Genomic DNA, 26977 nt, shown 5'->3' on the forward strand with positions numbered 1-26977 from the left:
ACATAGCCTATTATCCATATCCATAAAAAAAATCTTCTCAGACAGGTGATAGGCTGCGACACAAACTATAGAAGTATTTGAAAACACCCAGGCTAACCATAGTAGGCCTAGGCTATTTCATACCTGATGTCTGATAGCTGCCATATCATGCATCAGTGGGAAAAATTGCAGTGTTGATTAAACCAGCCTACTTCAAGATAATTAGCTCATAAGTGTTTCAAACACACACAGCCTACAGCGCCGATCTCTCAAATATACTTAGCATTGAATTTAAAGAAAAAGTAATGCCAGCTCTGCCTCTGTTTATCTATTTCACGATTTCTTACCGCCAAAGATTCTAAACTTCGAGCCTGCGCAAATCACAAACAATAACATTCCCACGAGTTGAGTGAAGATGGCTCTGTCTAAAGAAATGTCTAATTGACAACGAGAATCGTTCATTTTACCCTCTGCAACAAGTACGAGACTTTCATGTTTATTGTGCAACGAATCCATCGCTGTAAAGAAGGAATATAAAGTCAAGAGGCAATTCTCTACAAACCACAGCTCCTTCACTAACTTTCCCGAGGGCTCGGAGGAACGGAGACCGGGTATGATTGTAACATTTTTGATTTGCGCACGCTCGAGGTTTAGAATCTTTGGCGGTAAGAAATCGTAATTTAATCAACATTTAATCATAACATTTAAAACTAGTTACACATTTGGAAATGTCAGTTTGTGTAGTGATGTGCTGTGAAGAATTAGTCTGGCCAATAGGGGCGGGCCGACAGTGCGCTACCCGCCAATCATATGATCTATGCACACCCGTCAAAGCGAGTTCATTCTCATGACGAGACACGCGGGCCACAGGAAATTTGAAGCGGGCCACATCTGGCCCGCGGGCCGCTAGTTGAATAGGCCTGGCCTATACTGTCATGTCAAGTTGTTAGCTGCTGCTATGCTAATATTACGATAGTAAGCTAATGTAAAAACAATATAAGCATGACAACGTAATTCACTATGTTGCTCGAGGAGTAATTACTCATACATGATCATACAAATTATTCAAAGAACTTTAGAATAGCTTACATCATCACTGGAAAGAAAACTCGATGAAGTGGTAGAAGACATCTTGAATGAATCTCGACCAGATCTCGACCCATTCAACTTCCCGTAGTTCTAGCCATCTTGCAACGCACATTTAAAAACGCGTGGCGCTAGAGCGTGCATGCAAAATCAAATTTAACCACTAGATGGGAGCAAAAACTACATAGTGTACGTTTAACAAATGCCATAATTCAAACTTTTGCCATTTTAAAATACTTTTGAAATTCAAAAATCTGTTCACAATTCCCTTGGGCAACCCCTCAAGATCATTTTACTGCTCATATGACATGATTTCGAAATCCTTTCGAAAAGACAAAACAGTATTTTACAGCCCTGATACCATATAATTATTGTGAAATGACCTTATTTATTTCATCATAATAACAGATAACAGGTCACATTTTACCATCAAACTAATTACTACAAAAACTTTGACCACTGTGTAATTGTGCCATAACAGTTAAAAGTTACTATGTAACTAAGTCCTTCATAGAACCATCATGATGGTGTTATTACAGAAATATTATGTCACTATAAGTAAATCGTAGATATCTATTGCTTCGGTAAGTACATATTTACAGCAGTTATTACCATTTTATTTTACCCAAGTTATTTGCATTGTTGTTGTATGGTAGTTGCACAGTAACTGTCTAGAAATTACACATTAATAATTTGTAATATGTGGTTTAAACATATTATTACCATGAAATTGCATATATGTTACCATAACATTACCCACTTATTACTGATCTGTAGTGTAAAGTGTTACCAAAAAGGTCTCATAAAGCCTTGAATTTCACGTTTAGAAACCAGTATGAACCCTGTAATACAATTCACGCAGAGCATGAATCAGGCAACCTGTGAAAGAAACAGCCATCACAATTGAACGCCTACTGTAGGTAGTTTACAATCAGATAACCCCATTGTTGCAATCAAACTATAATACTGCACCGAACTAGTATGATGCTACTACCCACAGGTTGCTTGAAGCTCAACACACAGTACGAGTTGACCAATCACAGTCTTGTCTATAAAGTTACAGTGAAATAAATGCTGGATTTTGAATTATTGTTACATAGCCCACTATTGCCTGCACCACATTTTCATAGTCTAATTTTGTAGACTATCAATACGTAGCTACCCTTCACCATACCAAGAGATTGGCATGGTTTTATTTCAGTTAGCCTATTAGCTGGTTTCATTAGGGCCCGAGCACCGAGGTGTGGCTGCTGAAGCGGCCGCACCATAGGTGCAAGGCTCTATTGTTTTTGCTCAGATTATTATTAGGGCCCGAGCACCGAGGTGCGGCCACTGAAATGGCTGCACCGTAGGTGCAAGGCCTAAATGATTTTGCTCAGATTATTATTATTATTATTATTATTATTATTATTATTATAGTGGAATCCTCATACCGCTGAAGCGGCCGCACCGTAGGTGCAAGGCCCTATTGTTTTTGCTCAGATTATTATTAGGGCCCGAGCACCGAGGTGCGACCACTGAAATGGCTGCACCGTAGGTGCAAGGCCTAAATGATTTTGCTCAGATTATTATTATTATTATTATTATAATTATTATTATTATAGTGGAATCCTCATACCGGAAATGTTGTGCCCTTTTTCACCAACTTGACATGCACTAAAACTCTTGAAATTTGGCATCTAGATGTGGAATTGTTAACTGTACTCAGAGACAGAGCTCTGGCCTAGGGTGTGGCTCAGGGACTCTGTAGCGCCACCTAGCGCGTTGTCTGTTGTGGTCGACACATACATTCACGAAAATGGCCCAGATTTGGTGGACATGTGTGTTGTATGAATATGAACGAGCATTACATTTAAACTATATAGTGAATATTTAAAGAATTTAAGTTATGTGAGATTTTTAGATTTTTGCACATCATGTATTTTGAAACACTTCTCCCAGAGGGTTTATCGTAATCATGTCATATGAGCAGTAAAATGATCTTGAGGGGTTGCCCAAGAGGAATTGCTACCAGATTTTTGAATTTCCAAAGTATATTGAAATGGCGAAGCTTTGAATCCAGGTGTGTTATAAAAGAAAGAGAAAGTTGGTGTTATAGGCAGAAAGCAGTGACTAATTTGGATGAAATTTAATGGAGTATTAGTTAGTGTGTTTGTAGTGACATATACAAAGTTTTGAATTTGGTGTTTTTTAAAAGCGCATTAATGATTGTGGTGGACACAGTTTTAGCTAAAATATTTTGAAGCGAGTTGATGAATAATAATAATCATATCAACCTATGCTGCAATTTTGACTTTCACCATGTTAACAGAAAGTGAGTTATTTGTTAATTTCATAATTGCCCAATCACACACACACACCCCTCTCTCTCTCTCTGTTGCAACTCACAGACACACTCTGTCATCCCCCTTCTCCTCAATCTCTCCTTCCTGGGTCTCCCCTAGCACACACACATTGACACACGCGCGGCTTCACACACACACACACACACACACACACACACACACACACACACACACACACACACACACACACACACACACACACACACACACACACACTCCTTGGGGCAGCCGTGGGCTACTGGTTAGGGCTTGTAACTGGAGGGTTGCCGGTTCAATCCCCGACCAGTCCACGGCTGAATGCCCTTCAGCAAGGCACCTAACCCCTCACTGCTCCCTGCTGGTTGGGCAGGCAGCTCACTGCTCTGGGTTAGTGTGTGATTCACCTCACTGTGTGCCGTGTGTGTTCACTAATTCGGTTAAATTGGGTTAAATGCAGAGAAAAGAATTTCTCTCACGGGATCAAAAAAAGTATTCTATTCTATTTTTTTTTTTATTGCTGCATTTGTCTCTACCCCTCTGTCTGTCTCTCTCTCTCTCTCTCTCTCTCTCTCTCTCTCTCTCTCTCTCTCTCTCTCTCTCTCAGCCGCATTTTTCCCCCTCCCCCATTCTTTCCGCACAGACACACACACATACACACACACTCTCTCTCCCTTCCTTGATCCACCTGAAAATGAATGGCCAGAGTTGCCATCAGTCAATCAAGCAACCATCGTGATGCCACGCCCCCACTTATTTCTACTGCAGACTAAGCTAAAATATTTAAAAAATAAAAACTTTTCCTTGGAAATGAAATTGAGCCTAGAACTGATGCACATGTAGGGTGCTTAAGAGGCTGTCAGCCAAACAGGGTGCACCCATATTTTTCATTGCACCGCCTTTTTATCGCTCTCCTGACATATAATGTGAATGATTTTTTAACAAGATGTAAAGCTTGTCTTTATTTTAAACACACAAATGATGTAATTATGAATAATTACTCTATTATAGGCCTACATTCTATATACTGAAATTTCTGATATAACAGCAATCTTTATGCAGATTATGGCCTAGGCCTACTATTCATATTATAACTCCACCTCTTAAATTCAGCTGTATGGTTGAAGCCTCAAAATATTGTAAACAAAGTAGCAGGCTAAGTTTATCATACTCTACTGGTTGGACTGTTCAGTTTCTGTTCAGGTAAGCTAATACTTTTTCTCCTTGGGACAGGCCCCTTTAAGTCTTGGAGTTGAAAAACATTGGTATTGAGATGGTCAGTCAACTTGAATGCAAGATTTTTAATCAAATGTCTGCAGCATAGCCTACTAATGATGCTAAATGTTTTATCTAGATTAAATGTGCATGTCGAGGGCGGGTGTCCATTGAGCGCGCACGAGAGCGGGCCAAGGAGAATGAGTTTACTTCTACTCAGTACTGTTTGGAAAAGTTGCACGCATAGTCTACAAAGGTTGCGGAAGAACTTTATGCTTCACCCGAGCAGCGTCATGTGCATCAGTGCGACCACGCTTCCAGGGATGATATCGTTGGTTTTCATGGAGACAGATGCGGCGTGCACGGAAGGGAGGGGCTGTGTGTGTGCGTGTGTTTGTGTGTATGAGAGACAGATGCGTGATTGACAGAGAGGGAGAGCAGGGAAAGGAAATTCTGTTTAACGAATGCTGGGTGTTTTTCAATAGCGTTAAAAAAATAAATTAAAAAACAAAAAATAATAACGAAACGCAATGTGTGGCGGCAGGTGCTGAATCTATGGCGCACCGCCACAAATTAGTCTATGTGTGGAAAACACTGCATAACATATGAGTTAGGTACAGACTGGGCTATTCAAGATTTTAGATAAGTGACCGCGAATTTTTTTGCGAGGCCCAGCGAATGCTGGCAATGTGTAATATACCGCTGGTTGGTGTAAGCAGGTGTTTAGATTGGCTGTCTGTCGCTCTCTTACAGACAGCCCCCGATGACGATATCATCGTCCATCGCGATGTTTTACTGTACACATCGTCATATGCCAATTAAGGGGACATCGCCCAACCCTATCTAGCGCCACCTAGCGCATTGTCTGTTGTGGTTGACACATACATTCATGAAAATGAAACGAATTTGGTGGGATTTTATGTTACTGCTACCGCTAGTCAGAGACAGAGCTCTGGCCTAGGGTGTTGCTTTGGGACTCTATAGCGCCACCTAGCACATTGTCTGTTGTGGTTGACACGTACATTCACGAAAATTAACCAAATTTGGTGGGCATGTGTGTTATTGCTATAGCTATTCAGAGACAGCGCTCTGGCCAAGGGTGTCTTAGGGACTGTATAGCGCCACCTAGCACATTGTCTGTTGTGGTTGACACATACATTCACGAAAATGAACCAAATTCGGTGGGCTTGTGCGTTATTGCTGTCGATAGTCAGAAATAGAGTTCTGGCCTAGGGTGTGGCTTAGGGACTCTATAGCGCCACCTAGCGTGTTTTCTGTTGTGGTTGACACTTACATGCATGGAAATCAACCAAATTTGGTAGGCATGTGTGTCGTATTAATCTGAACAACTTTTAAATGTAAACTACATAGTGAATCTTAGAGGAATTTGAGTTATGATTATAATTTTGAATTTTGCACATCATCTATTTTGAAACACTTCTTCTAGACAGTTTATCGAAATCATGTCATATCAACACTAAAATGATCTTGAGGTGTTGTTCAAGAGGAATTGCAACCAGATTTTCGAATTTTCAAAGTATATTGAAATGGCGAAGGTTTGAATTATGGCGTCTTATTAAGAAACAGGAAGTTGGTGTTATAGGCAGAAAAAAGGGCTATAAATTGGATGTAATTTGGCAGCTACATGTGGAATTGCTTCTGCTAGTCAGAGACAGAGCTCTGGCCTAAGGTGTGGCTTCGGGACTCTACAGCGCCACCTAGCAGCATGTTATCTGTTGTGGTCGACACAAACATTCAGGAAAATGAACCAAATTAGATGGGCTTGTATGTTATTGCTATCGTTAGTCAGAGACAGAGCTCTAGCCTAGGGTGTGGTTTAGGGACTCTATAGCGCCACCTTGTGTGTTGTCTGTTGTGGTTGACACATACATTCTCGAAAATGAGCCAAATTTGGTGGGCTTGTGTGTTATTGCTATGGCTTGTCAGAGACAGAGCTTTGGCCTAGGGTGTGGCTTAGGGACTCTAAAGCGCCACCTAGCATGTTTTCTGTTGTAGTTGACACATACATTCACAGAAATTAATCAAATGTGGTGGGCTTGTGTGTTATTGCTACTGCTAGTCAAAGACAGAGCTCTGGCCTCGGGTGTGGCTTAGGGACTCTATAGCGCCACCTAGCGCATTGTCTGTTGTGGTTGACACATACATTCACGAAAATGAACCAAATTTGGTGGGCATGTGTTTTGCTATAGCTATTCAGAGACAGAGCTCTGGCCGAGGGTGTGGCTTAGGGACTCTATAGCGCTACCTAGTGTGTAGCCTGTTGTAGTTGACATAAACATTCACGAAAATTAATCAAATTTGGTTAGCTTGTGTGTTATTTCTGCCGCTAGTCAGAAACAGAGCTCTGGCCTAGGGTGTGGCTTAGGGACTCTATAGCGCCACCTAGCGCATTGTCTGTTGTGGTTGATACATTCACGAAAATGAGCCACATTTGGTGGGCATTTGCGTTATTGCTACCGCTAGTCAAGGATAGATAGTAGGGCTGGGAGTAACCGATTATTTTTAAAACGATTAATCGGGCGATTATTTTATCGATTAGTCGACTAATCTAACGACTAATTGGACGATTAGTCTAACAATTATTTTTCTGTTGTTCGATTAATAAAAAACATAATGTATCCATAAAAAATCTTAATAATAGTATACAAAAATCACCAGGATAAAAATATTTGCTTTGTCCTGAACACACAATATCAATGTGTATTGGAACAACAGTTATGACAGTGGGACATTTTAAATCTACTCTTTGCAAAACTCATTGCAGTGCTATGTAGGGTTGCCAACTATGAGAAAATAAAATGGGGATGCTTTTGCATGGTTGCATGAGAAATAGCCTACTTCTGAAAACAACAATTATATGGGTGCTATTGTTTTGGGATGTTTCCCTCATGCAAGCATCAGCCTACTCTGGTAGGCAAATGGAGAACACATTGATATGCTTTATAATGAAATTTAATTTGAATGCCTGAATGTATCCAGGAAACATTAATACAGGCGGAAATCACTAATCTGGAGATCTTTAAATGAAAGACTAAAGCTACAATATTTTGACCATGTTATATTCAAATTTGACTAAACATTTTCTATGCAAGTTAAAATAGCCTTCCAACAGATTGAAGCGGAGCTTTGCCAACAACGTTATTGTGTAGTTTCAGTTTCCGTTTCTGTCACTCAAACGTGCACACGCATGCATTCAATGAACGCTCATACCACCATTGAGCATAGGCCTACGGAACGGTTGGCAACCCTAGTGTTATGGCATGATTAGCTTTTCTTGAGGGCTAACGTAGTTACTTTTAAAGTAACGTTAATGTCAAGTCTAACAATGCATTTCATGTTCTAAAAGCTTGTAGAGTAGGCTACTGTATATCTACACAACACTGAAAATCGTTGGTAACGTTAGTGCAACTCGAGCCCTAACACACTTGGATGTGATGCTCATTTAAATGTTCTCAATGCTCATAAAACATTGATTCATTCATGACCACTGCGCAAAGCCCTGGCCTGGACATTGTTTGGCTCCGTAGTTGACACTGGCGAACCTACCTCATTGCGCTTCGAGTCGCGTACGCATCTGGTGGGCGTCCCCCTGTTGCGCTTGACTCGTAAATTACCACAACCTGCAACTCCGTATGCTGGTTGTTCGTGCCGGCCGGGCCGGCGGGTTACTGGAGCTGTGTTATGCAGCCGTCAGCTAGCCATTCCAGCCAACAATAAATGCTAACAAATACAATACACAGCTGACTCACTGCCAGTGACAAGCTAACATAAACTGCCTACCAAACAAGCACGAAAACACTGCAGAGAGCTAGGATAGTTAGCAAGCACTACCGAAGTGCACTCAGCTCAAGCTGCAGGATACACTACACAAACGTGAAATTAAAGTAAGTATTCCCTTTCGACCACCCCAGGCGAGCTGTTTTTCAGGGCTTCGTGCAGGGCTTTTTTGGTTTGAGGAAGTGCGAACTGTTTGTTTTGTTTTGTTTTTGTGACTGAAGTGTTTTTTTTTTTTTTTCTGGCGATATATCGACGCCTAAATATGACGTCGACGATATTTTGAAGTCGGTTAGTCGACGTCATCGCCTCCTCGCTAGAGGCCTAATAGATAGTGCGTTCGTTTATTCTCTCCAAACTGCCTCGGACCTCGGATGTGATGTGTGAGGTGTTTTTGTATTTTTCGTGTGTCCAAACATAGACGTCACGTTTTGCGGAAGCACTGGCCAAGTTCCAGGCGTGTTTACCTTCTGTTAGCAACGCTAGCTACATTTACCAACACAAGTTCAATAAGTCTTCATTCAATATTGAACTCACAACAAGGCCGATTCCCATTCCCATAGGCAGTGATACAGACGCAGTAAGGTATTGCAGTGATTGAAATCGTCATTTAAACCACGGTCCAAACACAATGAATACCATTCATTTTTACAAATGACTCTGGGCTCAGCCATCTTGGAATCTGTCTCGGAAACTTCCCTCGGTCTCCCCTGAGTCCTCGGATGGTTAATCGAACGCACTAAGAGCTCTGGCCTAGGGTGTGGCTTAGGGACTCTATAGCGCCACCTAGCGCATTGTCTGTTATGGTTGATACATTCACGAAAATGAGCCACATTTGGTTGGCTTGTGTGTTATTGCTGCCACTAGTCAGAGACAGAACTCTGGCCTAGGGTGTGGCTTAGGGACTCTATAGCGCCACCTAGCCTGTTGTCTGTGGTGGTTGACACATACATTGATGAAAATCAACCAAATTTGGTGGGCATGTGTGTTGCTCATGCACATGCCCACCAACAAGTACATGTTGCTTTGTTAGATTCCGAAATGTCACATGTCCGCACCGCAGGTGCTCGGGCCCGCCATTGCCGCTTGCGGCTATATTATGTTATTGCTATCGCTAATCAGAGACAGAGCTCTGGCCTAGGGTGTAGCTTAGGGATTCTATAGCGCCACCTAGTGTGTTTTGTCTGTTGTGGTCGACGTGTACATTCACGAAAATGAACCAAATTTGGTGGGCTTGTGTGTTATTGCTATCGCTAGTCAGGGACAGAGCTCTGGCCTAGGGTGTGGCTTAGGGACTCTATAGCGCCACCTAGCACTTTGTCTATTATGGTTGACACATACATTCACAACAATTATGTAGGCTTGTGTGTTATTGCTACCGCTAGTCAGGGACAGAGCTCTGGCCTAGGGTGTGGCGTAGGGACTCTATAGTGCCACCTAGCGTGTTGTCTGTTGTGGTTGACATATATTCACAAAAATTAACCACATTTAGTGGGCATGTGTGTTGCTCATGCACATGCCCACCAACCCACACATGTTGCTTTGTAAGATTCCGAAATGTCACAGGTCCGCACCGCAGGTGCTCGGGCCCGCCATCGCCGCTTGCGGCTATATTTCTCATTGAGCTCAATGCAATTCAAACCAGCTAATAGGCTAACTTACATAAAACCATGCCAATCTCTTGGTATGGTGAAGGCTATGTGTTGATGTGGGGCTATGTGTTGATGTGGGGTTATTTTATTCCAAAGGTCAATCAAACTTTATCAGGATGCATAGTGTCTTAGATACATTAACAACTGGCATTTAAAAACAAAGAAAAAAAAATCTGCTAGCCTCTATGGGAATTGTAACACATAGGATTAACATAGGCGTTCCAATACTTATGACCCCTGTATTTTAAAGAAAACATTTATCTATTTACGATATATTATTCATTCACAAAGAAAATTAGTGTCCTTAAAGGTTGAATATTTCCTCATGTTCTTTTCATTTAAGGCATTTTATATAATCAACTTTGGCATGTGTTCCAATACTTTTGGAGGGGACTATATTAACCAATCAGTATGTAATATGGTGGCTGATGGTTGATGGCTGATGGTTATGACAGTTGGAGATCGACTTTTAGTATGATCTGTAATGTATGAGTTTTGTGCTTTTATAAATGAAATCAGAATGCTCAGAACAAATCTAAGCTCTATTGTGTAAGTCCAGTTATAGGCACGACTCACTGTTTCATCTCGAGTGATTTGTTCTTCACAACCTCAATTTCCTGGTTCAGAGGAATCACCACATCTTTCCTGTGAACCTCCTGTGGATATCATAACATTTACAGTCAGATTTAGACGACTACACAAGTGGCTTCTAATGAAGTAGCTTATTATACAACCTGTTGGGTTGTATAATAAGGGTAAGCAAAGCAGGACTACTCAATACAGCTACTCACAACACACACACAAAACAATATATTGATGAGTTATGGTTCACCATGCGAAATGGCCTGCGAAACAGGTTTTTACTTTTACAATAATGATTATTATGTTCTTGATTCCAATTCAAGTCCAATTGGTAGACAATATTGATGGCACTGTGGATGCAAAACTCACCTGATTTTCTGGTATGGAGGCCTCATATGGGTCATAATCAAACTGAGGTGTCAGAACTCTGATTACTACAATTGTTTCACTGAACAAGCCACCACCATCCTGTTAAGTACACTTCACATTAGAATAGTAACATTGCAGCCAAATATGGCACAGACACTGCAGCCAGCTGTGCTACAGCTCCTCCAGTCCATACACTTTTAAGCAAATAATTTCAAACTAGTGCCAGAATAGTATGGCACATAGCTACAAAAAAATGCATAATTACACAACATAATCATAAATGGATTGACCTATAGAGGACAAATACACTTGAAATGTTGATTAAATCTTGTCATTTTAAATCATTACCCCATTCTCTACATCCTTGGTAAAGGATATGTACACAGAAACACATGAACAAACATTACCTGTGCCTTCACTGTGAAATTGTGCTTGTTGGCCATAGTGTAATTCAGATATCCCTTCAGAAGAATTTCTCCTAACGGATTTACGGCAAATAAATTTGCCCGTTGCTGTGAAGGAAAAAGTAATACATTGTATTTGTTTAAGTCAAGTGCTTCTAAAAATTAGTAAAGAGATTGCAGTGCAATCATTGCACTGAACAAAGCAAGCTTATTCGTTATGCCATGTGTGAGGGAGTACAACGATAACATTGTTAATTCCATGCAGCATGAACGATACATTTGTAATTCAATGTTAGAGATCAAAACACATGCACCCTGTCCGTATACTTTAATGCAGTGTGTTGAGTGCACAGTGTCCTTACTCATGTAGTGTGTTCATTTCAACAGAATACAAACCAAACACCAAATCTGTGCACTTAACAGAACTAACAGACTGGGACATGTTATTCAAAGCTCATGCAATGGTGACCTTAAAGAGACTCTATGCAACTTTTTCATAGTCATAAAATCGCTTAGAAATCGTTGTTTTGCTTGACTGACCAGTTTTATGGTCACAGTCACATTTCCTCCCGCCCCTAGTGTCCCTCTCCGCTATTACAACCTTGCAACTTTCTGATAAACGATCGTTTGCTGTTTACATCTGGAAGTCAGAGACGCGAAAGGAACAAGAAGAACCACGCTTGCCATTTATATAAAATATATAGCCTATATATGTATAAATATACACGCTAAAGCTGTCGGGGAAGCTCTGCAGAGAAATATGCAAGCATAAAACGAGTGAAAACGAAAAACGAAACCGAAACCAGAGATGAAATCGCCAATCCTGCATTATTCCTCTTTAACATGAATCTACATATCATTATGTGCTGATAGAGTTCAAACTGAACAAATTAAGCACTATGCCAATAACAAGCCGTGGGTAACCAGTAAACACTGTCAGTAAACACTGTCTCAATTTGAAAATACAAAGCTTTTATTCAGGGCAACAAACAACGTGTTAGAGATCTCAGAAGGGAGCTGAAGTATAAGGTCAAGCTCAGATTCTAGAACAAGATGGAGTAGTTCACCAGTGGAGATGTGAGGGATGCCTGGAAGAGTCCACCACATTGAGCAGAACTCAAAATGCTGCCAAGATACAATGCCCAGACCCTGTCACCTTTGCTGAAGAACTGAACACCTTCTATACCAGATTCAATGGCACTGATTCTGCAGAGGACTGGGTCACATGCAGCTATCCCTCTTAATCCATGTGTAGAGGAGAAGAAGGTTGTTTCTATCTTTACCCATCTGTAATTATATGAAAGCTCTTGGGCCATACGGGCCAAAGGGATGGATATTTTAAGGAGTGTGCAGCGTGAAAAATTAGCTACATTCATAATGTACAGAGACTCTGGCCACTTTCCATTGCCAAGTGTGAACTTCCGTGGATACTCTGTTGATGTTTAGAACTATTGGATCTGCGCAGAGCCACTCAGATTTGCCATAACCAATCGCTAACGTTTGGTCCAGGGGGTCAGGATTTGGAGGGTTAGCTTCAGCCAGTTAGCATGTCATTTGGCCGCCGACATCTTTGAAAAAATGGCGTTCCAAGGTTGCAACATATCCGGCACCAGCGCATGCACGAGACAGCTCATGCACGAGCTGTCTCAGCTTATGCACGAGTTTCGAACGAGCTTCGTCGCACGTCCATGTTGATTACGCATTCCAGAAGACATAAATAAAATGACTGACGACTTGAATTAAGTTAGCGATACTTGACTTAATGCCTGTGGATTAGACTGTATCATTATACCAGGCTTTGTGAATACAAAAAAGCCAATGTTGTTCTTATAGGTTACTATTATTTGCATTAGACTTTGTATGAGTTGGCAAGGTAGGCTATTATAAGATATTTTAGGAAATGCGAAGCAATTCTCTAAACTCAATTATTAACCTAGCCTACTCACTGTCGTGTAGGCTATGAGGACTATTTTAAAACGCTCAGCTGTAGTTCCTACCTGTAGTTCATAACAACGCAGCGTTGTGGGGTCACATAACCTACATAATGGCAAATGTTTCCGACAGTGACAGCAGACTGAAAATGCATGCTGCTCGAAACACAACACATGGATGCGCGCTTCTACCGGTAAGCCTATAATATGCATTGGCTTCATTTTGTCTGTCTACAAATGTAGGTTTAAGCTGCAAATTCACACTGGGTGCAGCACAAATAGCATATCAGGTATCCACACGTTTCTTACATCCCATGTCTACTTATTAAGAGTCATTTTCGTCGGGTAGACAGCCTATTGCGCACATAACATCCTAGGCTACAGTCAGTTCAAAGCATTTACTGTGGGGATCATATTTATGTGTATGCTAAGTGAATTCTTGCTCAATATTGACTCGCCATGTTTATTATATCATGACATGAATATCACATTATAGGATTTCGAGACAAGGGGCAAACTTCTCCATCACCATCCCAACTCAAATAATTAAATACATTTGCGCCTGTAACGATAGGAGCGCGTTCACAAACACCTTCTCTCACTCTCCAATCTTCATCAACGATGTACCTTATGTTGTCTCATTGTAACGTCGAACCTAATTGGCTCATTCTAGCTGGTGACAGAAATGAACACACATGGAACGCCATTTTCTCAAAGATGGCTGCGGCCAATTTCAAACTTTTTTGGCTGAAGTAGCTAGCCTAGCATGGGCCATTGAAATGAATGGGGGGCGGGACTTAGTCCCTCTCTCCAGTTCTTATAATACCTCCATGGTTTGGTCATGACGTTATATGCTCAAACTAGCGCATGACCTTTAAGCTGCCATCAGCAAGTCTTCAAAATTCCGAGTCTAAAGTTTAAACCTCTACCAAGCTCCAAACCGCCCCCCAAACCCCTCCCCCTCTGGAGAAGAGGTTGTGCACGTGAGCAGAGTAGCAGCGGCTCAATAGCAGCGTGTGCACAAGCTGTAATTGACAGGTAGCGATTCCTCCCCCCTAACGTGATTGCTTAAACAAAATAGGGAGCGCTCCATTTTTGCAAGCACGATTACAGGCTTTAGAGGGAGCTAGCGAATTCGAGATTTTTCCTAAACAGCCTATCTAATATTCTACTTCCAGAATCCCATGACCGCTCAAGCTAATTTGACTCAAAAAATGCTGCAGACGGCAGATTTAACGTCATCATTCTCAGCTACTCCCTCTGTTCACTGATTGGACCTGCATTTTTTTGTCTTCAGAGAACCTGGGAGTATACAGTGGGTGTTACGTTCAATTGGCAGGTTTCACGCAAGATTTTCACGTGACCTCACGCGTGAATCACGCATATTTAGGGGCAGCCGTGGTGTACTGGTTAGCGCATCGGGCTTGTAACCGGAGGGTTGCCGGTTCGATCCCCGACCAGTCCACCACGGCTGAAGTGCCCTTGAGCAAGGCACCTAACCCCTCACTGCTCCCCGAGCGCCGCTGGTTGGGCAGGCAGCTCACTGCTCTGGGTTGTGTGATTCACCTCACTGTGTGTTCACTGTGTGCTGTGTGTTCACTAATTTGGTTAAATTGGGTTAAATGCAGAGAACTGAATTTCCCTCACGGGATCAAAAAAGTATATATTCTATTCTATTCTTTTTATTTTATTTATTTTTCTCAAGTGAAGCTGCATTGACTCAAACAACCACCTGTACTTGTGAGCAGGGTTAGGTATGTCAGCATCAAACAATCCAAAAGTGAATTAAATACCCAAGCAAGCTAAACATATTTTCTGCTTTTAACACTTCAGGGTCTGAGGCCTTTCAGACACTCTGAGGCAGTTTGCTCTGAGGCAGTTTGATTTTTAACTTTTTTCTGTAACTGAAAACATCCATGCAAAAGTGACACATTTGGTTATAATCTAGAAGTCCTCGGCAATAAGAAAATCAGAGTGAAGTGAATGTAAATGAATAATTTTTTATCTAAATAAAGTGTGTCGCCCTTAGTCAATTCCGAGGCCAGGTTCTTAATACTGATGTTTTATTGATCCGTACGTAGAACGTAGAAACCTAGAACGTAGAACTACATAAACAAGACAAACACACCACAGTCAATCATACGTTCATAAACACAGACACAAACTTGAGCATAATTAAAATAAATATAGCTGCAAGCAGCAATGTGGGGGGCAAGCAGGCAAGTCAAAAGGCCAGAGTTGCCATGGTAACTCAATGCTGTTACGTCAGGTATGTAGTTTTGAGCAGTCACAAGAATTTTTATGTCAAACAACCCAAGATTGGCTGAGATGCGAGCTCACTTCCTGTTCGGCGGCTTTGCCGCCAATTTCGATTGGCTGTTGCGGGCGAACGGTTTGAGACATTGATGTCATAGGGTGCGTTGAAGTGGGGCAGGTCCAAGGATTCCAACCATACCTGAATTTAGAAAATCAGACCAACGGGTCAAGAGTTACATGCGTGAACGCACGTCCAACTTTGGCTTATTGGTGGCGCTAGAGCGCTTGAGCTGCCGACATGAAACTTGGTCAAATTAATTAGGAGACTGTCCCGAAACGGTGTGTCAAATTTCACAACTTTTCACCAGTCGGTTCTGTGGGCTGCCATTGACTTCCATGGCAGAAGAAAAAAATCATAGAAACACAATAGGTGCCTCCGCAGCTTTGCTGCTTGGCCCCTAATAAACTCATTGGGAGTGATTTACCCACAATGCTCAGCTCAAAATCGTCCAAAACACACACCGTCGCAGAGAAAACTGTGGTGAGGTCGACTATATATAGAGAATGAACTTGCTGAATGTCTAACAGTGAGTAAGTCCACTCTATCCCTTCGGGGCTGCGGCATTGCTAAGATTCACATGACCTCGGGTTGAGGTACAGCGGCAGACCATCCCAGGTACCCTACCACCCTGTAGGTGGACAGATGGAGTGGTCATCCAGGAAGTACATGGGAAAGTCACATCAACACCAGTGGCTGTTGTTACACTCTAAAGTAATTTAGTTACTGACAATGTCCACACTAAGTCAATTCTCACAGTTGCTTGTGTAAGTATTGGTAATTTAATCGAGTCCGTACCTTTCCGGAAATGTTAATAAAGTGTTGTTATAGCGTTGGCAGCTGCAACAGCGACATTTCCGGAAAGGTACTGACTCGATTAAATTCATTCTGGACTCTCTATCCGACCACATAAAGACGTGGGGATACTTCGGTTTGGCTTTAGGGACCCTCTACTCACTACCACGTAAGTGTAGTGTTGTTTGGAACAGTAGAAGAGGTATAAAAATAGCGTTTTGTAGCGGCGAAATGACATGCCCGAGTCACCTCCAGGCTAACGAGTTTTGGCTAAAAACGGTGAGCTCAAACTTTCTCAAAATACATCCGAATGACATGATTTTGGTGTCAACTCAACGTATGTACTCCCAATAGTCCGAAAAATTTATCTAAAGTGCATTTCACTCCGGATTATCCCTTTAAGGGTGCTCATGAGCTCACTTCCTGTTTGCCGACTTCGCACCCTAGAGGTCAAAGGTCACCAAATGTCTTGGGCGTCCTCCCGATGGGGTTACGAGGCAATATACTAAGTTTGGTTTTGATAGATGCAAAGATAGCTTAGAAAAGAGCTCACTTCCTGTTTGGCGGCTTCGCACCCCGGAGGTCAAAGGTCACCAAACTGCTTGGCCATCCTCCCGATGGGATCACAAGTCCATATACCAAGTTTGGTTTTGATAGACGCAAAGGTTGCCGAGATATGTGCTCACTTCCTGTTTGGCAGCTTCGCCACCAATTTAGATTGGCTGCGACAGGCAAACGCTTTTCAATTGTTACAGAAATCAACGCAGTGTCAAGGCGTGGTCTGAAGATGGTCTGTGTCAATTTTGGTGAGGATCAGATGAAATTTGTGACCTCCGAAAACGTATTAGTGTTTTTGATTAAATCCAATATGGCAGCCGAATCAATTACGTTGATGTCACGAGTTGCCATCTTTCGACATAAGGATCTTCCGCAGTATTACCAGACACCACTAGTCCATTGTAATTCTAAGCACAACAGCCGCTACAGGCCAAAAGGCATGTTTCTGAATTATAGCGCCCGCTAGAGATCAAAGGTCACCAAATTTCTTGAGCGTCCTCCTGATGGGGTCATTAGTCCGTCAGTTAAGGTTGCTTTTGATACATGCAAGGGTTGCTGAGATATGAGCTCACTTCCTGTTTGGTGGCTTCGCCGCCAACTTTGATTGGCGGCTATGGGCTAACGGTAATAGTTCCGAAGACCAAAAGCAATGTGTTTATAAGGCATGGTCCGATGCTGATGTTTGTCAAATTTGGTGTCCATCGGACAAAATTTGTGACCTGTGAAACGTTAGTTTCACTTTGGCTAAAATCCAAGATGGCGGAAAATCCATCCTGGCGGAAAATGACGTCATAGGGTGCATTGAACTCGGGCAAGTCAAAGAATTCCAACAACACCTGTTTTCCGAAAATCGGACCAACGGTTCAAAAGTTACGTGGGTGAATGCACGTCCAACTTTGACCTGTTGGTGGCGCTAGAGCGCTTGAGCTGCCGACATGAAACTTGGTCACATGACTCAAGAGACCGACCCCAATCGATGTGCAAAATTTCACAACTTTTCACCAGTCGGTTCTATGGGCTGCCATTGACCTCCATGGCAGAAGAAAAAAATCATAGAAACACAATAGGTGCCTCCGCAGCTTCGCTGCTTGGCCCCTAAATAGAAACACAATAGGTGCCTCCGCAGCTTCGCTGCTTGGCCCCTAATAAACAAACAAAGCGCAACATACCACTTGTGCCGGCTTGTTGGCTAAGAGGCGAGGTTAACTGGGCTAACTCTTGTGAGCTGTTAAGACGACATAACTTCGGTAACTCCTTGTGAGTATAAGCGCATCAAAGCAGTAGCTACCTTGGAATCTCATCAAAGATATCATAAAGGGGGTTTTCAATGGAATGAAATGGTGCCCACTTCCGCCTCCTATCTGGGCGTGATCAGTGACGAGTAATCGGTTTAGACCAGTGTAGAAGCAGCAGAAGCAGTGTGCCGTTGATAACAGGTGGCCTGCGCAATTAGCGAAGACAGGTCAGGTCAGGAGGGACAGGTCGTGAACAAAGTTTCGGTGACACTTTATATTAGCACACACATATTCACCAGTAATTAGCTGCTTGCTAACATGTATATTAGTAGCATACTAGCCATTTGTTAGTCATTATAAGTCACTAATTAATACCTTATTCAGCAAGACCTTATTCTACCCTTACTAGACCCTTAATTAAGAATTTCCCCTATGTAAGCTCCTAATTACCCCTTATTCATAGTTATGAAATAAGTTGTTGCATATGAATTATGACTTAAATATACATGGCTCAGTATGGGGCTTGTAAGGTGGTAGTACAACAAGAACAGTTATTCACCCCTAATAATACTTATCAAAGATGGTCTATTCAAACTGAACTAGACACTAAACCACATGTGCTAATAGTGTACAAACAACTAATAATTAAGTCTTTGTAATGCCAAATATGTTCCCTATTCTAAAGTTGGATCTTTGTTCACTATTAATTCACAAATAATTTGGCACTATTAACCCCCATGTATGTATACTGCCTCATACTAAAGGAGAAATCTGGTGTGATTCAATCCTTAGCTCTGCTGTTTGAGGTCAGTAGGGAAGAATAAGATGCTGTCCGTAAGGAAAAGAACAGAGAATTTGATACAACATACAGTAGACCAAATAGCAAACCCACAACTTATTCACACCGGAAGTCTTATTTATGTGACCCTTCACACTTAAAAAAATAGTTTTGAGTTTGAGACTTTTGAGTACTCAGGAGCCAAGAAAGTTAGCATACAAATATATCCAGGTTCGCCTTTCTCGCTATCTCGTATTCATTATATATTTTGTATTTGTGCTAACTTAGCTGTCTGCTTCTTGTGTAGCCTACTATGTGCTGTAATACAGTTAATAAGTGTGAATAGGAGGCAACTTTAGTTTAGGGAACACATGGGGGTTAAAAAGTGCCAAATGAATTGTGAATTAAATGTGAACAAAGACACAACTTTAGAACAGGGAACATATTTGGCATTACAAAGACTTAATTATTAGTTATTTGTACACTATTAGCACTGGTGGTTTAGTGTCTAGTTCCATTTGAATAGACCATCTTTGATAAGTACTATTCGGTGCGAATAACTGTTCTTGTGGTACTACCACCTTACAAGCCCCATACTGAGCCATGCATATTTAGGTCATAATTCATATGCAGCAACTTATTTAATAACTATGAATAAGGGGTAATTAGGAGCTTACATAGGGGAAATTCTTAATTAAGGGTCTAGTAAGGGTAGAATAAGGTCTTGCTGAATAAGGTATTAATTAGTGACTTATAATGACTAACAAATGGCTAGTATGCTACTAATATACATGTTAGTAAGCAGCTAATTACTGGTGAATATGTGTGTGCTAATATAAAGTGTTACCAAAGTTTCTATGTATTTATCACGCTGGAAAATACGATTTCAATGTGGGAATGTTAGAAAGACGTGTGCCTTGTAGAATATGGGTTCGTTACTTGCATTGCTGAATGTAGGGCTAAGGGAATGGTCATAATCGGAGATAAGGTTTATTTCTCCAGTTTGCCTCCTAAATGGGAGTGGCACTACGTCACAGGGTAACCGGAATTGACCCTCATATGACTTGTCTCGCTTTATAAACCGTCTCTGGTCTCACAAGCTCATTCATTAGGTTCAACTACAACTACCAGGAAGAGACATACCGTAAAACTTCAAACAATAGCCGAGTCCCAAATAGACGCATGTCTCTTTTAAACCCCCGGTGTGGCTACAGATTTGGGTTAAAGGCTGGTCTCCAACAGAAGCCTGGTCTGTTTTTTTAGTTTCGGGTTGTAGGCTATTTATTCTTCTTATACCCGTCAGATCGCCAGCATGGTGCAGATTGCGCACACTACATTTATAATTGCATGACTGCGGAGGTGAAAGCCAGAGTTCCAAATACTTAACTTTTTTCGACATTGGCCTATGTCCTGCATTACTTAATTAATGCCATTTTTTAAAAAATTGCGCACTAGACAACATATTTTATCACAAACTTTCTTTGTTTGGTTTCACTTTCTCTCGTTTCTCCGCATTTCTCTCAATACCGTGGCGGAAAAGAAAAAGACTTGATTTAAATGGTTACATGCTGCCACTCAGACATGCCACCACTACGACATACTTCCATTTAGACATGCCTCTATTTCGACATGCTGCTATTCAGACATGCTGCCAATCCGACACATTTTAGTACCCCCATTCTGACAGTTTACAAATCCTATTTTTTTCCAAGTCAATTTAACGGACCCTATGAGCCCGACGGATGCATAGTGCGTCAAAAAACACACACATTCTTCTCTGTTACATTGCGCCGCAATTATTAGTCACAGCGAGATGAGACCTATATTGCATGAAAGAGCAGAACCGGGGCTTTCCAACGAGACAAGATACGTGTCTGTGCGATCAAGTATGAAAATAAAATAAAATCATGAATTTAAATCAAAGTATATCATATTTACAGTCTATATTGCTCTGCGTTCACCCACGCAGCCACTGCTCTTGCTTGGATTACTCCGGGACCAAGCATCGCACAGACATGGCATGACACGCATACTAAATGAAAGAGGAGAAACAGAGCTTTCCATTGATACCAAACACATCGATCCTTTTGTGTTATGAAAACAGACGAAGTGACAAACAAATCAGAATGTCATATAGCTTTGGCTACCGCTACTTTCATTTGATTTACTCGTGGAACCGTGGTCAAAAATATATGGCTTGCATGTCAGATAAAAGAGGAGAGCTAGAGCTATCCACAGATACCAAATACAACCTTCTAGGCCATAAAACAGACGAAGTGGCAGCAAAATAATATCTGTAACATTAATAGCCTATTAATTACCTCATGTCGGAATGGCACGTTGTTTGAAAAAAAAGTTAAATACCGCCACTGCGACCATGAAAAAAAAAAATGTCGGAGTGGTGGGACTTTTTCCCATAAGGAGACATGCCTCCACTACGGATGGCGCCGCGAGAGGTGCGGAGATTCAGGTCCGTAATGTAGCATATCTCCTCCCAAAGACCTGGATTCGGGGTGCCAGAGTCCAGCTGAGACCCCATCTCGTCCAGCAGCTCAGCCTGGTAGGCTGTTAGAAGAGTCGTAGCATTGAGGGCCCTGACGGCCAGGCTAGACGATTTATAAATCTTCTGATAGATGGACGCCGTGAAGCGGTCCATTTTCTCGGGCAGGGTCAGGTTACCCACGGAGAGTGAGGTTCTCCGGGTCGGGTGCAGATGATGGGCGACGGACACTTCGACCGCCGGAGGGGCGGAAAGCCCAAGCTCGTCCATCCCCTGAACATCCACTACGGAGGAACCTTTGACAGGCATCCGATGGGAAAAGGGTTTGTCCCAGAAACGCTTCATCTCAGCCATACACGCCGGGACGGCGGGAAGGAGTTGTCTCGCTGACGGGGCTCGCGAGGGCAGGCGTTTACCATCGAAAATGTCTCTCGCTGCCCCCGCATCGTTCTGCGAGGCAGGCTAGTCAATTTTGAGCTTAGCTGCGGCTCTCCTGCAGACCTCGAGGAGGCTGAAATCCGCCTGAACGGGGCTGCCGCTAGCAGCGCTAGCTGCTCTGCTAGCTGGTCTGCTAGCTTGGGTTGAGCCATCCTCCTCGTCGTCCTCGTTCTCACCGAGGAGATGCGCGAACGCCTCATCATCTTCATCCTCCTCCGCTCCGACCTGACCTTCGTCCAACAACTGGTCGTCGAACAAAGGAGGCAGGGGGGAATTAACGTCCATGAAGTCCGCCCAGGAGCCGCCCGGTAAAGCGGTTGGGCAGCCGAGAGACACGGGTCGTCGTTAGACGTCGACACCACTCGGAGGCGTCGCTCCAGGATTCGCTGCTGCATGCCCCTGCAGTGGGGACAGACCTCCGGGTCGACTAGAGACTGCTGGGCGTGCTTCACCCCCATGCAGGCAATGCACAAGGGGTGGGGGTCCTTCCCCGATATCTTGAATCCACAATTGGATTGGCAGGAGCGGGGTCCTGGGGATGAAGCGCCAGCCTCAGGAGGGCTAGCAGCAGAGCTGACATTAGCTATACCCTGAGCCATCGTAGGTTCGAGACTTCGCCTTGACGCGTTAACTTCGACAAAATTTGCTTTACGCAGTAGAATAATTCGCTGAATGCAGGAGGCTCGCCTTGACGCGTTAGCTCGAAAAAGGGACAGAATGAACTGTAACCTTAAGAAATCCCTGCCTTCAACGACCAGCCTTGACGGAAGTCTGCGAACGAAGAGCAGAGAGTTTGATGCAAACAAAGTAGTCTTCACGGGGAAGAGTGCGAGAATGGTCAATGGCTGGTGATACTGTAGTATAAATACAGAGGGCGGGCCTCCGTATCACAGCTGTGATTGGTCTGTCTGCGACAGACGTGGTGTGCTTCCGTAGTTGGTCACGCCAGAGGGCGTCTCCCAAAGTGAGATACCGAACGAAGGTTTGAAAGAGAACCAAAAGCTCAGAACTGTCCAGAGCACAAGTGAGTTGGTTAGTTGGTTAGTCAGACTCCGTTATCCAAGGCGAAGGCCTGCGGATGGGTCTAGCTTTGGATTTAAGCGGTGCCACAACATTCAAAACAGAAGAGCAGTATTCATTGAACGTCTGGAGAGAACAATCTACATCATCACTGTTGTTGTTGAAACTATCAGAATGAGCCATGAATCGCTCAACAGTTGTTTCTGTGATGATGCGCAAACGCGACACAGTCATCTGACAGGGGGGTTCCACAGTTGTTAAAACATCAAAGAAAATACATTTATGATCGCTGATGAGCCGATCCTCACAAAGCAATCCCTTAACATCCAGCCCAAGGGTAAAAACAAGATCTAAAATATGGCCAGCCGCATGCGTGAGTTCATGAACATGTTGGGTTAAATTGTGTGAACACTTATAAAGTCTTTGGCTGTGTGATTGTCCGTATTGTCCACGTGCAGGTTAAAATCATCCAGTATAAGCAGTTTCTCGAGCTTAACTTAATAACAGAGGACATGAAGTCTATAAAATCCGAGATAAACTGCACGGCCGGTCCCGGCGGACGGCATATGAGGATACAGTAGATCGGCTCAAGCCGACCCACACGGGTGATCTGTAGTTCAAAAGAGGAGTAGGTGTCCGATTTCACCAACTGACAGGCAAAGCCATTCTTCCAGACCTTGGCTATGCCCCCGCCACGGCCTGTGAGCCGCGGAGAGCCAATGAACACACAATCGACAGGGCACAGTTCATTAAGATGGGTAAAATCAGAGTTCTGCTGCCAGGTCTCTGTCACAAACATAAAATCCAAGACCTCTTTGGTAAATAAGTCATTTAAAACATAGGCCTTGTTTACCACAGAGCGCGCATTCACCTAGGGATGTAACGATTACCGGTGTGACGGTAAACCATGATAAAAATGTTGACGATAACAATTACCGTGTTCATTTCGAATATCATTAATATCACGGTTGATACTACGGTATGGTAACCGTGTGTTTAATTCCTCCCAGCTTCATCTGAGCCTGTTTTTGACACAAGCTGGAAGGCTACTATGAAACAAAACTTTACCTTACTAATTCTGTTGTCTAATTGGTGGATTTAACCACGATTTGGATAAGGCTACACCTGCTTTTAAAGGGCGCAACATTTTCACCCCAAAACGTGCGCTGTATAGCCACTCTGCGTCTTTTTATGTAGGCCTACATGTTCACATTAAATCTATTCCACTAACGTTATTAGGAGAATGCTGTGAAGTTTTATGTTGAGCGCTGGGTATCACTCGTTGGATATAACAGATACCAAACTCCAAATCATAAGTTAAGCTATAAGCAGCAAATTTAACATTTCCAACCAAGGAAAAGTGAGCACAATGCCACGGTAACCTACCTACAGTGAGCTATGGAATTTAGTTCATTAGGCCTACTGTTGTGTTTAACTCAATTTCCGAAAAAAGCTACACAGCCCATTGACATTTGGCAAACTTTTACATCTTGAGAGAATTCCATCTAGGTAACTATCCCGTTAGCTCACGCGTCATGTCTATCAGTAGCCTACAGTAGTCTAGTGCCCAAAATCATAGAAGTTAACATTGCAAGACACTTATCTTTTCTATGATTCCAGCAATATTTTCTTTGACATGTTAATTTTTTGAACATTCATTTTATTCAATGAAAACGGATATCCTTGAACTATGCACGACAACTTTCCTAAAACCGAATGAAGGTTAATATAATTAGCCTACTTCACGTATCTCTTCAAGTGACAGGCACTCAATTAGACCTACACAACACCCCTGTAATGTCATTAAAGACAAGTGTAATTGTTTAAAAATCAATATGAAGTATTCAAAATAGTGAATATTTTTAGCTATAAGTAATGATGCAGATCCTAAAATATTATAAACTATTAGCAAAATATATAAAGTTTATGAATTCAAAATATGCAATAGAAACAAGACAAGCCATTTTCTGTGTGTGTGGAGGGTTGAGCAGAGACTAGGATTGCCACTGCTGTGAATGATCGGTATCCTGATGAAGGCAGTAAGGGTTTGCCTATATTTTCAATGTAATAAACACTGTCACATTTTTCTTTGAACTATTTCAGCATGTGTACACCTATCAGTGCTTTCTTAACATATTGTAGGCCCTACACACATTTTCTAAAATACCGCGATAACACCGAAAACCGTGATAATGTTGGTCACTATAACCGTGGGGTTACATTTTCATACCGTTACATCCCTACATTCACCAGACACATTTCCATTGCTGTGGGGTCTGCATTCTGACTGGTGGGGGCGGAGGTGCGTATAGCTGTGAGCGCATATCGAGTGGAGGGAGTTCGTTGTGCTCTGTGAGTGTTCCCGTTACGGCCGGTGATGACTGTGATTAGAGATGGTGAACGGCAGGGGGGGCTAGCGGTGGCAGCTACCAGCTGGGGCAGGGCCTTGCCGGTGGCAGCCGGAAAGGCCGGATGCCCACTCAGTCAGTCATTTCGCAAACGCCGTGGTGCTGACAGAACCTTGTACTGAATGTTCACTGTGAGAACACAAGTGCATGTGGTGGTGAGGTGGATCCCATCCAACATATAAAGTGCTGGTCTGTGCCAGAGAGCATTAAAATAGTCAATGAACCCTATATCGTACACTCTACATGCAAGCTTGAGCCAAGAGTTAAGGCTGAGGAGTCTGCTAAAACGCTCATCGCCATGCCGCACGGTAGGGATTGGGCCAGAAATAAAAAAGGACTTGCCACTGTGTTCTAAAAACACAATAAGAGCAGTAAAATCAGCTTTTAACAGCTCCGATTCACGGTGGGATGTGTCGTTTGACCCAACATTAACTAAAATCCTACTAATGGACGTAGGCAGGGAGGGTAGCAGTTCACAGAGTTTCTCATGAACGACAGGGGTCGTGGCACCGGGAATACTATGTGTGGTGACATGAAAGCACCTAATATTCCTTATTATGGAGTCGCCAATCAACAGTGTATTGGGAGTAAACAGTGGACGGGGTGGTGCTGTAGAGCGGGCCGCTGGAGGCTGCCGGCTCGAGCTGCCCAGCTGCAGCTGTTCCACCGGGAGCGGAGGGGAAGCACCAGTGTCAGGCCCAGCCGTAGGAGAAGAGGCCGACCACCTGGAGACTGCGTCCGGCAGCAACCTTCGCTGGGCTGCGGAGGGACCACTTTGCTGTTGGCCAAGTTGATGGGCCGGGCCCACAGCAGCACGATCTCTGCCTCCGCTGGAGGCTGGGGCCTCCTCGCCAGCTGTAGATCTCCGAAGCTCCTGGCAGGAACGTCGGTGGCTGAATGCACCACCCTGGAACGCCCTCTGGAGATGCCTACCGGAGGAGCAGCCTCACCGGCTGCGGCGCTGGCAGACGACAGCTGGGCGGACGCCGGGGGTGGTGGATCATCCGTCTAAGTCGCTGGGACACGCAGTTCCAGTTGTTCACCCGACTGGGCCAGTGGAGTGCCTGGAGGTTCGGCTATGGAGAGGGCCTCATAGCGATTGCTGAGGGACAGGGCAGGTGTGATTGTCCCGTCTAGTCTCCACATCCGGTTCGACTGCTCAGCGACAAGATCAGTAAAGCTGGAGAGTAAACGATCCTTTTCCTGGAGTTGCTCAGAGAAGCCAGCAAGGAGCGCTTCTTTCTTCTGCAGCTCAGCCGAGAGCTTATGGATGTCATCAGTGAGCAATTTTTTTCTTGGCCTTTTGCAGCAGCGTTGAGCCCTGGCAAGATGCTGTTGCCATAGTGTGTGGGTAGATAGGCTTCACCACAAGCTGCTCAATTCAAACGAGTAGACAAAATTTAACACCTAAATGTGCAAATCGGACTAGCAGAAAATCACAAAAATGTTCGAGTCAGTACCTTTCCGGAAATGTCACTGCTGCAGCTAGCAACGCATTAACAACATTTTAATAAAATTTCCGGAACGGTACGGACTCGATTAAATTCATTCTGGACTCTATCCGACCACATAAAGACATGGGGATACTTCGGTTTGG

The 26977-nt window shown here is 43.1% G+C and overlaps 1 protein-coding gene across 3 annotated transcripts in view; it reads right to left on the reverse strand.

Moving 5' to 3' along the window:
* LOC134088105 (protocadherin beta-9-like) overlaps positions 1 to 26977 on the reverse strand; it is a 100926-nt gene that overhangs the window by 13847 nt on the left and 60102 nt on the right. For all 3 annotated transcript variants that reach the window (XM_062542037.1, XM_062542051.1, XM_062542044.1), the window contains exons 7-9: positions 11407 to 11511; positions 11000 to 11098; positions 10625 to 10704 (exon numbers count right to left, since the gene is read on the reverse strand). In XM_062542037.1, coding sequence (XP_062398021.1) covers positions 10625 to 10704; positions 11000 to 11098; positions 11407 to 11511 — 284 coding nt within the window. The remainder of the gene's footprint in view (positions 1 to 10624; positions 10705 to 10999; positions 11099 to 11406; positions 11512 to 26977) is intronic.

This window comes from Sardina pilchardus, chromosome 1 (assembly GCF_963854185.1).
Source record: "Sardina pilchardus chromosome 1, fSarPil1.1, whole genome shotgun sequence".
In the NCBI taxonomy this organism is placed as follows: Eukaryota; Metazoa; Chordata; class Actinopteri; order Clupeiformes; family Clupeidae; genus Sardina; species Sardina pilchardus.